The 12,290-nt window shown below is 37.9% G+C and overlaps 1 protein-coding gene across 9 annotated transcripts in view; it reads left to right on the top strand.

Moving 5' to 3' along the window:
• SH3KBP1 (SH3 domain containing kinase binding protein 1) overlaps positions 1-12,290 on the top strand; it is a 221,591-nt gene that overhangs the window by 70,656 nt on the left and 138,645 nt on the right. For all 9 annotated transcript variants that reach the window (XM_071749422.1, XM_071749486.1, XM_071749412.1 and 6 more), the window contains one exon: positions 6,610-6,733. In XM_071749422.1, the coding sequence (XP_071605523.1) occupies positions 6,610-6,733 (124 nt within the window). The remainder of the gene's footprint in view (positions 1-6,609; positions 6,734-12,290) is intronic.

Below are 12,290 nucleotides of genomic sequence, written 5' to 3'. Positions count from 1 at the left end.
CCATATTTATCACTGCCACCCTGTTTCTGTTTGCAAACAGTTTTCACACTGATGCAAATTCAGTTGCTGAAAAGGTTTGTTCCAGCCTTGTTGCTGCATGCATTGTTTGTTTCATAGTAGAACTACAATAGTCTTGGCAATATCAGAGTTGCATTTATATCTAATCACATTTGTAGTTATTCAGTAACTCTTAAATAGTTCTGCTGAAAATGTCACAGGAGGCCTGAGCAGTGCATTAATATACTCGGCAGCAGAGTTATATTTTGAGGTTTTAATAAAAATGATAATTTATTTCATATATTTAATTCACATATTGTTTGAAGTTGCAGACGTTGTTTGCAGGAAATAATGGTGGCAATTGTGCCTTGAAATGTAAAATATGGATTTTGAGAAAAGAGATTAAAAGCAAAGCATTCTGTATCTCAGAGGGGTCAAAGCACTCCTGACGTTTCCATTTTCATCTTTTGATAATTCATATGTGTTGCATGGTTTCCCCCAGGCTGCATATGATTCTGGGTTTTTATTGTTGCTCCCATATTTGGCTTCAAGCCAATGCTGTAGATTTTTAATTGTGAAAGCCTCATTATTTCTCAGCTTTTAACTCTTTCAGTATGCACGTGTTTTGTTTTCATAAAGCTTTGATTTTTATTAAACCTCTTGCTTCCAGCACATAAGAACTGTTATTGTGTTTTTATAGAGAAGCCATAGATAAATTACTTTATAGTCAGCAAGTGACTTTTTTCAGTGATTTTTTCATGGCTCCCAACAATGATGAGGAATGAGATGTTGACTGCAGTATTTCATGGCTGCAGTAGCAGCAGCACAGAATAGCTTTTCATTGCATTTACAGTCATGGAAAGAGTTGCAGCAATTTTCTCAAATGTTTTCAGTTGATTCCTGTGAAGGTTGGAACTGCTAGAGTTAAAAAAATCTTGAAACTTTGGTGTAGTGAAAGTTGCAGAAGTTCTTGTACTTTCCTTCACACTTGGTAACTGATGCTAACTGTGACTTTTGTGGCTGACCTAATTCAAGCATTTGCTATAACTCAAAGGAAGCTTTTTTGATAGATCAGTAGAAATGTCAGCATGAAGTGACACAGATAGAATAGACTTTTTCCTTGAAAAGTATTGAACAGTTAAATTCTGAAAACAAAGCTAGGTGTTGCTAACAACAGTAGGAAAAAGGCAGGTGAAGCAGACTTTCATCTTTGAAAGGTAACCACTTTTTTTTCTCTCTTCAGCTTAGCAAGGCATTTGTCATGTCTGTGACTAACAATTTTTGACTTATAAAACATGAAAGATGCTTCATTTCTAGAATTTATAGGTTGAAATATCCATTTAATAGACTACAGGTACACTTGAATATGTTGTATTTTTCTTTGTGATGGAGTTTTATCCAACTTTCTAATTTCTTGTTAGTTAATATTTCGTCACATTCTAAAGCTCACAAGCTTACAGAAAGTATGTTGCAGATTTCCTGTAGCTCATACAGATGTAGGGTTGGATTAGAGAAGATCAGAATAAACCAGCTCAACTATCATCTAGGAGTTTGTGTTTCTTTGAAGAAACCATATTTCAAAGTTTGTTAGAAGAAATCTTTTCATGGTGCTCTGGCTGTTGGCATCTATGCAGTATGGTTGAAACCTAGTTACAAAAATATGTATTTTTTAGATATTAGAAGAATATACAAAGCGTAAGGGCCTTCAGAGTACTCTAAAACATGTTTATGTTCCCATAATATATTTAAAATTGTAATATTTCATCAAATTAGGTTAAAGTTAATTTTTATATATCACAGTGATTTTTTTAGACTTTCTCAGGTCAAGTGTGCCTCTGCCTAGTAAGAACTGTTTATCATATTGCAGTTACTCTGAAACCCACATATACAGGAGGTGGAAACTATTTTAAAAATTAATGGTGTCAGGAGGGCCTGCTTTAGATTTGGTGGTTGAAATGTGAGGTCATTGACTTGAAGGCTGTGTTCCTGAGGCACGCACAACTCTCTGAAAATTATCTGCTAGCCACCTGCAGAGCTTTGTGTGGTCTAAGAAAAAATACAGTGTTTTTACCCCTGAAATGTATACTGGGCACTGCCCCAGAATCAAGTATTAAATAATGCCAATAGTGAGATTTAGAGGGATTTTTGAAGCTGTTAGCAGTGTCAAAGCCTATCTCTTTGCAAGTAGGAGATGCGAGTGAGCTGCTTGTTTGGCAGAAGCATCTTGGTAGCAGAGGAGCGGGCAAGATGCTTGTGGTGGGCTGATGAGCCAAGGGATCCCTTCAAGACTCTCCCAACGCTCTTTGTGGGGCTCTCCATGGATATGTGTCTGTCAAACTTGGTTCTAGAAAGGGCTCTCTAGGTTGTTGAGTCTAGTTCCACTAGTGTTACCACAAGGATTCCTAGTGAAATGGCTCACGCTGTGTCTCCTTTTGAGGAGACTCAGCACTCCACAGGTGTCCTGCAATACCTGTTCAGCCCTGCTTACCCTCATCAGTGGCAGATTGTCCCACAGTGAGTGGTGGCTGGATGTTATCAGGGTGTGAGTATATTGGCTGTAGTTGAAATGTCACCAGAAACTGGTCCAAGAATCCTTGTCAAGAGGTAGTCTTAAGCCCTTGCTGGGCTGACAGCTACTTCTAGGTCAGTTTTGCTCCACTACTTTAGAGCAGTATAAATAGTAAGGTTTTTTACCTTTCTTGTTTCTCCCTCTTTTCATACACAAGCTCTTTCTTCAAGCAATAGCAGTCACTGAGCTCACATATGGATGATTTCAGTTTAATCTCAGATTTTAATTGAGGTTCTTGAACTAGGCAAACAGAGGGCTTCCTGACTCTTATCTGTCTTAAGTGAAAGTTTGCTTTTTACTTCTTTAAGTACAAGGAATTTCTTCTTTCAAAGAGATAATAGAAACAAACTTCAATTTGAAACCAGAACCAGACATGGAATTTGTTGTACACTGGGGGAAGTTCTAAAAAGCCACCCTTGATACACATGGGGTTTGAAGCTCATTTGCATCTTCCCTCATGTGGTAGGCTTCTGCTCTATGCAAATCTAGAATGAGTGGGTTATGTAGAGAGGTTTCTATAACCATTACTGGTATAGCACCAAGCTTCTGGGGCCATTATAGTTGCATTGTTTGCAAATACACAAGGTGGCCATGTTCAGTGTATTTTTTGTAGTGAAATAAAGTAGGTTTTTCATAAATGGGTTTTTCAGTAGGGCATTAGAGTGTTTCAGAATAATAATCCGTATTTTTTTAAAAACAGTTAGTAGTGGGGATAGATATAAAGGGCTATGTCAATATTTCTCAATTTAACTGTACTAAGGCCACTTTCTTTGTCCTCTGGATAAGAGACAAAGCTCAACTCACATGGCAACATGGCAAAGCTCAGCTCACTGCCCTACCTCTGCAGGCTCACCTCTTCCCCATTACTTCTTGGGAACAGCCTGTGTGCTGGGCTGTTCACTGAGCCAGGCCCAGGCACTTCACAGAAGAGGGCTACGTGATGTGTTAGCAATGAAACAGGGACATTTGTGGATGGAACCAGCTGAAGAAAAGTCTTAAAACTTCTGAGGTCCCTGAGGGGGAGCAGTATAGAGGAGAAGGCAGCACAGAGACAGAAACAAAATACTAGAGAGAGGGTTGAGGGCAGAGGATGTGATACTGGCTGCAGGCTACAGTGGTGACTCTGCTAAAGATTCAGGGCTTTTGTTTGGTTTTGTTTGTATGCTTTTAAGTCTTGTGTAGTAGGCTAAGACTAGGAATTGGAAAGGTGCACAGGTGGCATAATTTTTTTGCTGCCCTTCTCTAGTGCACAATATGTGCCAAGCTGCTTAGAAAACATGCTTCTCATCAGGTGTTACAGAGTATGAGTGTTTCTGATAAGATCTTTGCTTAGTAGGCCTGGGTTGGCTTTTGCTTGATTTCTGTGTCACTATTTACAGAATTTTCCACTTTTTCTTCCAGTTCCCTCCTGTATCTGTGATTTCATGCTGCTGCACTTGATCACATGTCATGTTGCTGTGGGCAGTATGAAAAATTATGGACCTTCCCATGAGCACCAAAGGAAACTGTGATGAAAAGTAGCCCCAACCAGTACTAGAAAGGTAGAAGAAAAAAAACCTGGAAAGGTAGAAAAACCCCAATCCTTAGATTATATTGGTGGGTACAAAGTGCAGTACCTTCTATATGAATTTCATGTTAGTGGACACTCAGCATGTGTGTCTGTTATTTTTTCATCCTTCTTTTGCTGGCATAGAATCATGTGCCAGCCATGGTAGGCAGGCCATTAACAGTTTTTTGCGTCAGCTGGGAGCTTAATTCAGTTTAATTCAGGGCAGCTGACCCAAACTGACAAACAGGCATTCTCCATACCAGAAACATCGCAGTCATTTATAAAGGAGAACCCTTTATGAGGATGTGGACCTCTTCTTTCTGGGACTCTTAGCCTCCTGCTTTTCCTGAGGGCTGAATATAACCATGTATACATTATGTTGGCCTTAGTTTTGCTGTTTCTTTTTTTTTTTTTTTAACCCTTAAGTCTCCTCTCCTTTTCTTTGATCCCCTTTTTGATCAGAGGGGTCATTGGGCAAAAGAACAATGGCTATAATTTGGCCCTGGATGTGGGTAAATTTGGACACTGAATAGTGGATGAAAAAGAAAATGTAAGACTTCTCACCCTACAAATGCCAATGCTTGGAAAGGGTCTTGTTTTATTCCTATTGATTGTTGGTACCAGAGTCATGCCTCTGGAGACTTGAGGTTGCAGCACTGTTTTCCCTTATAGTAATTTTCTCTGTCAATTTTGCATTTGCAAATAGGATTTTAAAAATAAAAAGCATCGTGCTGCTGTTTCAGATTATGTGAGTTGAGGATTTATTTTTAAATATACTGTGAGCTTGTCACCAGTCTTCAAAATAAAGTTAAAATTTCAGTACAAGAAGCTTTGGTTAGACTCATTTATTATACATTTTAATTTATAAGGCTGTGAAGAAAGATTTGTGGAATAATGTATGTGTTAGCCTAGTCAATTTTTAAAATGAAATGTTATAACATTTTCTTCTAAATGCATTCCGTGTTCTTAAATTATCATGTGGTTCACTTTTAGAGAAGAACTGTGTACAGTATTTCTTCTTCAACAACAGCAGCATCTATCACATAGACACGAATTCATCTTTCATACATATATTTATTTGCATTTGTTATTTCGATTAGGATGGTTACTGTGATGAATTGAGGTCAGGTACTATTTTACCTGTGTGGTGGCACTAGATAAAAGTCATGGTATCCCTGGTGGGCAGAAGTTCATAAAACTTCTACGTCTGTTAATGGAATAGTGATACAGACTAAATGCTTTATGCAGATGCAGAAGACTATTAAAGTTGTATAGGTAGTACATCATCTTTGAAATACCAATTGCACAGGGGGCATAGAAAGTTAAAAAAAAACCACCAAAAAACCACAATTCTGAAAATTCAGCTTTAATGTGCATCTTATTGAGAGTGACTTGGAAATTCTTACCGTAGAATCATAGAACAGCTCTAGTTGGAAGAGACTTTAAATATAATTTAATTCCAACCCTCTAGCATAGGCAGGGACACCTTGCTTTGGCTGATGCTGTTTCAGATAAGACCTTCAGAAACCTAAAACAGAAATCTTTTTTTTCTGTGAAGGTTTAGTGCTCATTGCTGGTATGCCGAAAACTTAAATTAAGATCTGTGGTATTTCCTGTGTGGTGTACAGTGCTGTGGGATGGGTGGGGGTTGCCTAATGCCCTGGGATGTAGAAGAGGGCAGAGAATGTATGGGAGGTGCTTTAGCAAAACAGATGTTAGATAACTTAGCAGAAAGGCCTTTAAAATCTGCCTGAGAAGCCAATAAAGAGGCATCTTCACCAGCACCAACTGCAGTCTTGGGAAGCTGTTTTCCGTGGGTTTACTTTCTTGAATCTTCACCAATTTTTTTTTTTCTCTGTGTGCTGGCAAAGAAGTTAATCACCTTAAAAAGTAGTCAGCTGCAAAATGGGTTAGTGTTCATTCTGACAGCAGGCTCTCTATATGCTTCTGCCAATTACAGTAACATTTGTCATAGTTTCCTAGTTAATATATTTCTTACTGCTCTGCTGGTTGTTTCTGTGGGATTCTAGATAGAGAGGAAGCAGACTTAGCTGCCTTTACCTCAGGAACACTGAACCAGGTTTTGCCCTATGCATCAAATCAACTAAATGATGGATGAACAGAGAAGTGCTTTTTTACTCTCTCTTTTTTTTTTTTTTTTTTTTTTTTTTTTTTTTTTTTTTTTTTTTTTTTTTCCCTACACCTTTCAGCTTTGGTGATCTTTACTAAGAGGTTTGCAAAACTGTCCCACAGTTTTCACACATTAACAAGGAATTGACCTCTTTTAAAAAGAAAAAAATATGGTTGGAAAGGTTACTTAAAATTACTTTTGTGACATTTCAACTTACTAAGAGAGTCCTTGAAGTACCATTCGAATAGGCAGGCAGGGGTGTATACCTAGAACTTTTAAGAAATCTTGGGAACTTGAGATTCAGAATATTTTGTAGTACTTTTAAAAAGTGTTTCTTCTTTTTCTTCTCTCTCTGACCTGCAGGAAATAAAGAAGGACATGAAGAAAGAAAATGCTGCCAACAAACCACCAGAGAAGCCTATAAATGAAGTTTCCAATGGAAGCCCTTTACTGTTGTCTGAGACAATTATTAGAACCAACAAAAAAGGTATAGTATATGGAAGCTTAAATGCAGATTAAATTCAGACCCTTTAATTAACAAAATATAAACCCTTATTGTTTCTTGAAATAAAGCTGGAGTATATTAAACTGTAAAGGCATACTAGGAATTAAATAAAATAATGAAAAATCTCATTGTTCTCTTAGCTGGCACATGGATACATATATTAAGTCTAATATTTCCACATCAATTCACACAGACATCCCTCTCTTCTTAAAGAAATCCTTCCTAGATACATTTAATTAAGGACAGCTGTATGAGGAGATTACTAAAGCTTATTAAAGGAAGGAACTGGCAGCTCGCATACATGGAGGTTTTTGCACAGAGATGGCAGTCCACATTCATATATTCATGTTTGTCTTGGTTTGACATGGCCAGAATAGCAACATACTAGCTACTATGAAGAAAATTAACTCTATCCCAGCTAAAACCAGCACAGTGTTCTGTCTGGGACAGATAGAAAAGTGGAAAACATAAAGCTTAATGAATAGTTTTGTTGCAGACCGGAATGTGTGCTCTTCTTGTCAGACTCCCAGTGCAGATTCCCATGTATGCTTTTGAATTGCTAAAATAAATACCTCCAGATCTTCTGTCTCTTCCCCTAGCTCCCAGCCCTGCTCTCAGAGACATCAGAACAAAACAAAAAATTGGCAGAATAAAAGCTGGATTTTTCTTTACTTTACGTTTGTGCACCTTTGTTTGTGGAAGGACAGTTGGCCATGTGCAAGTGATGGGCTGTATTCTTTCCTGGAGAATTTGCTGAAAGGTTTCTTACTTGGTTACTTATACAGGGATGTCCTGTCATTAAGCATTGCTGTAATGTAGTTTCCATTTCGTCCTGTCTTCTACACTGTTAGGACTATGCACATGGAAGTTTCTTCTTTTATATTATCAGCAAATATTGTCTTTGAGCTGGCAATTGGACTAGAGGTCCTAAACATAAGGTTTGCAACTGCAAGTGAGGAAGATTTAAAAATTTCTGCAAAATGTATAACTTCCTTTAAAGTGGGAGGGGTTGTAACTTCTTTTGCAAAGAGTGATGTCCTCTAAAAGAAGAAATTGGAAATAAATCTCATAAAGCTTTATCTTTTGAGTTTACAGTGTCATTGTGAATCTGGAGACATGTCCAACATTTCTGCTTTGGGTCATAGGTTTTTCAAGCAACAGCAGAATTAAATTACCAAGAATTTTTTTTTTCATGGCTGCTATACACAACAATATGAGTAGTTGGGAAATTATCTAGGGACCAAGTCTGTTCCATATTGCTTCAGCTGCTATTTGGAGAAGGCTAATAGCTGTGGCAGATGCAGAGAGTCAGTTCGGTCACAAGGGGATAGCACTCCAAATATAATACTTAGAGCACAGGCTTTCTCTTCCTTTTTCTTCCCTCTGGCTTAGAAGCTTTAAATGATACAGAAGATAAAAGAAGACCTTTTTTCAGTCTTAAGATGGGGAATACAAAACTTCATATTTATTGAAAGAAGCAAAGACTGACACAAAGGTCTGTAGATGGAGGAAGGAGTTAGGTTTGGAAATAGCAGATTTCATATTAGAATATTATTGCATCATATATTGCTGGTGGTGATTGTGTTTCTCATGGATGCTTCTACATAGTGTCAGGTTTAGTAAATTTTTTATTTTGGCTGCTTCTCCATGGATTTTTCCATTGCTACAGAGCATGAAGTTACAGCATGCCATACTTGTTTAGAGCATAATAAGGTCAAGAGACCTTCCCCTCTTTTTTTTCTGAATTGGTTTAAGCATGGTGCAAAAGTGGCCTTCTTCAAGTAAAGAGAGCTAAGCAAGTAGTTATCGTTCTGTTCAGTAATAAAGAGTCTTCTAAGATCTATGCAGATCTTTTTGTGGAGAGTGTTGCAATATGTTACTGAAGTGCAAACTGTAAATGCCACAGGGATTCTTTTCTTCAAGTGTTCTTGTCTCTGTGATTTTTCTTAAACCCTGGCTCAGTCTGTTTACTGATCACAGCATGTGACCTGACCTGAAAGAGGGTATCTTTTTCTTTTCCTTCTCCCTGTTGTTAGGAAGTGAGGAGGAGAGGGGTACATCTAAAGATCTTAAGATAGTGTTCAGCAGTAGTAGGCAGTAATAGTATAGTAGGCAGTATTATTTATTTGCTTGGGCAATATAATCTTGCTGCTTGGAACTTAAGAGCAGATCCAATGATGTGGGAATGAGGCATTCTTTGCTGTGCATTGTTTCTATTACCAAGATGATGAAAAGTGCTTATTTACTGCACTGGTGTTATATTGTATAGTTATACTACTTCTGTGTGAGATAGACTGATGAGAATCTGACAATGCTAATAGTGTTCCTTGCTGACCACAAATACTAGTGATTCAGTAGAAACATTCAGTAGAAAGAAATGCTGCAGTGGCTATTATTTAGCAAACTGTGTTACATTTCACCTTGATGCATTTGTGAGAGTTTATATTTGTAGATATTTCTTCTTTTTACAGGGCTGTAATCTAGAAGTTGTAGTACTACACCTAAGAAATAATGTTTTGGGGTTTGTTTTTTTTTGGGGGGGGGGCTGTCTCTCACAGAGTTTCCCTGCAACTCCTGTTAAATAATTTAAACTGTTGACAAAAGTACCACACTTGAATTTTGAATGTCAGGCAACTTCATGTGTATTTGTTTTTTCAGCTAGGCAAGTTTTTTTCTAATATAGTGCAGTAGCATATCCAGAATTTGCATTTCCAGGTATTTCAGGTGTGTCTACCTCAGGCCACCTATTGGCAAAACCTGGGTTACACCTGCTTTGCAAAGATGTTGAGGTCAGCTATACACAGATGTATAGCTGTGCAGGGTAGTGATGGCAATTAACATCTAGGAAACAGCATTTTAACGTAGCATTGCAGTGAATTCATTCTTCACCTCTGAAAAATGCATAAAAGGATCATTTGCTGGAGTGTAGAGATGGGGCAAGGGAAACATGAAGTCCTTGTGCTTTCCCTGACAGTTCCCAGGGCTGCAGCAGCTCTCGGATTGTTTTGATGGATGCCTCAGGTGCTGCATTCTTAGGTTTTGTCTGGAGAGAAAGGCCATGGCACTGAAGGACATGTCCAACACTGTTTGAGTGTCAGTTGTGGTTGACGTGCACGTATCCTTTGCCAGAATCCTGGAAGAATCATTCTTTTGCTTCTCCCTATAGTTCATGTGCCAAGAAAATCTTTCTGGCCCGGTGTCGGTCTTTTTTTCACTGCTCTAGAATTTTTGATTGACATATAGAACTACTGTTCTAAAACTTCTGTAAAGGTGACTCTAAAAAATAATTTAAAAATCCATTTTGCTATATGGAACTGGCATTGTTGTAACCAGGTAATAACAGCTTGGGAAAGCCTTTACTTGCCTGAAAGCCTTTTCTGAGTGTCTGAAAAAAAAAAACCAAACCAAACAAAAAACCCCAAACCAAACCAAAATTTTTTACTATTGTTACTATTAGTTAATAATGTAAGAAAATTACAGTCAGGTCTCGGAACAGGAAAACATGGTTATATTATGGTTATATTTATAACTACATATATCTATAATAATGTATATATATTTAATGCTTTTCAAACATGGTCAAATCCCATATTTTTAAACTTAACTTTCAAAATCTAAAACCAGACCCAGAGTTGTGCAACTGTTTTGGATCTGTTATAAATTCAGTACAATCTTATCCAGGTACATAGAGACATGATTGAAACTTGCATGCAATGAGTTTAACTGCTAAATGGCTATGGCTTATTTTAAGATAGTCCTGATTTTTGAGTATTCCTCTTTTTAGGTATCCTGTTTATTGCAGTATTTTGTGTATCTGGGAATAGAAACCCAATTGCACAGGCCAAATTGCAAAACTAGAGTTGATAGGCTGTATTTTGTAAGTAAAATAGCAATTGTTTCACAAGTAAAAGTATTTAAGGAAAATATATATTGCCTTGCCAAATGCATTTGTTTTATATAAACTGTAAATGCAGTCTGCATTGAGGGTATTCAAGCCAGCAAATCTGGAACAGTTTATCGAGTGTTACATGTTCTTAATCAGATCCAAACACTGCAAACGAGGAAATATTTTTCCTAGTTCTCTTGGGAATTATTTATTTTACCTTCTGCCCTACATTTAAATCATAAAAAGAATTGGCATCCTATCCTGAAAGGGAGAGTGAAAGTAGGTTTGATATAATAGGTTTATATTTTGAATAAATGACAATTCTGTTGCATGCAGAACAGAAAGTGTATTTTTGTAAATTAGAGAAGTGGGAAACATATTTTACAAGAAAAGTGCTTCATCGTTTGGCTCAATAGTTTTATGATTATTTGGGTACAAAAAGACATACTGTTTAATAAAAAGACAAGTGGATGGAGACTCAGCATATGGGTGTGTTGCCTCTGAGTTTTGTATTAAGTAATGTATGCAAGCTATGATTACAGACATTTTTCAATAGAAGGGCAACCTCAAAATTTCCCTCTTTTGTTACTAAACCTAGTGCTAGCAACTGCCTTTGTCGTGTGCTAGTCATGTGTTTGATCAAGTGTCTGATCCTCAGTGTGCTCAGCTTTGGTTTTCCTTTCAAACACAGGAAGTTAGAAGGCATTAATCTGTCTTTTGGTTGGATTATCTTTTTGCTGTTTATACATTCAGGCCTTCTGCACAGACAGGCTTTGGTGTTCCCATGCAGATAGTGCCAACTTCAGAGAAATTATAGCTGGCCTGAAGAAAAAAATCCTTTTTTTTTAAGATCAGCTAATTCATGTATAATCAGTATATAGTTAACACAAATGGGATAGTCCCATTATCAATACAGAATGGGGGATGATGTGATGAAGAGCAGCCCTGCAGAAAGGGTCTTGAGGGAATAGTGGATGAAAAACTGGACATGAGCCAACAATATGCCCCAGAGGGCCAATTGTACCCTGGGCTGCATCAAAAGAAGCTCTGGGGAGACCCCATCTGGAGTACTGTGTCCAGTTCTGGAGCCCTGAACACAAGAAGGACATGGACCTGTTAGAGCAGGTCCAGAGGAGGGCCACAAAAATGATAAGAGGGCTGCAGCACCTCTCCTACAAGGACAGGCTGGGAGACTTGGGATTGTTCAGCCTGGAGAAGGCTACTGGGAGACTTTATAGTGGCCTTCCAGTATCTGGAGGGGACCTACAGGAAAGCTGAGGATAAACTTTTTACAAGAGTAATAGGGTAATTAATAGGGAATTAAGAGTAATAGGACAAGGGGCAATGGTCTTAAACTAGAGCAAGTTAGATTTAGATTAGACAATAGCAAGAAGTTCTTACTATGAGGGTGGTGAAACACTGTTACGTGTTGCTCAGGTGAAGGTGGTGAAGGCCCCATCTCTGCAGACTTTCAGTATCAGGCTTGATGGGGCTCTGACCAACCTGATTTAAAGATGTTCCTACGGGGGGGGGAGTTGGACTGATTGGCCTTCAAAAGTCCTTCCCAACTGAAACCATTCTATGATTCAGATATGCACAAGAACATACTTCTCGGAATAGTGAGGTTAAAATATGCATATAACATATGGCACA

This window comes from Heliangelus exortis, chromosome 1 (genome assembly GCF_036169615.1).
Source record: "Heliangelus exortis chromosome 1, bHelExo1.hap1, whole genome shotgun sequence".
Classification (NCBI taxonomy): domain Eukaryota; kingdom Metazoa; phylum Chordata; class Aves; order Apodiformes; family Trochilidae; genus Heliangelus; species Heliangelus exortis.
The sequence above is the reverse complement of the archived record's forward strand: the minus strand, read 5'-3'. Positions and strand labels throughout refer to the sequence as shown.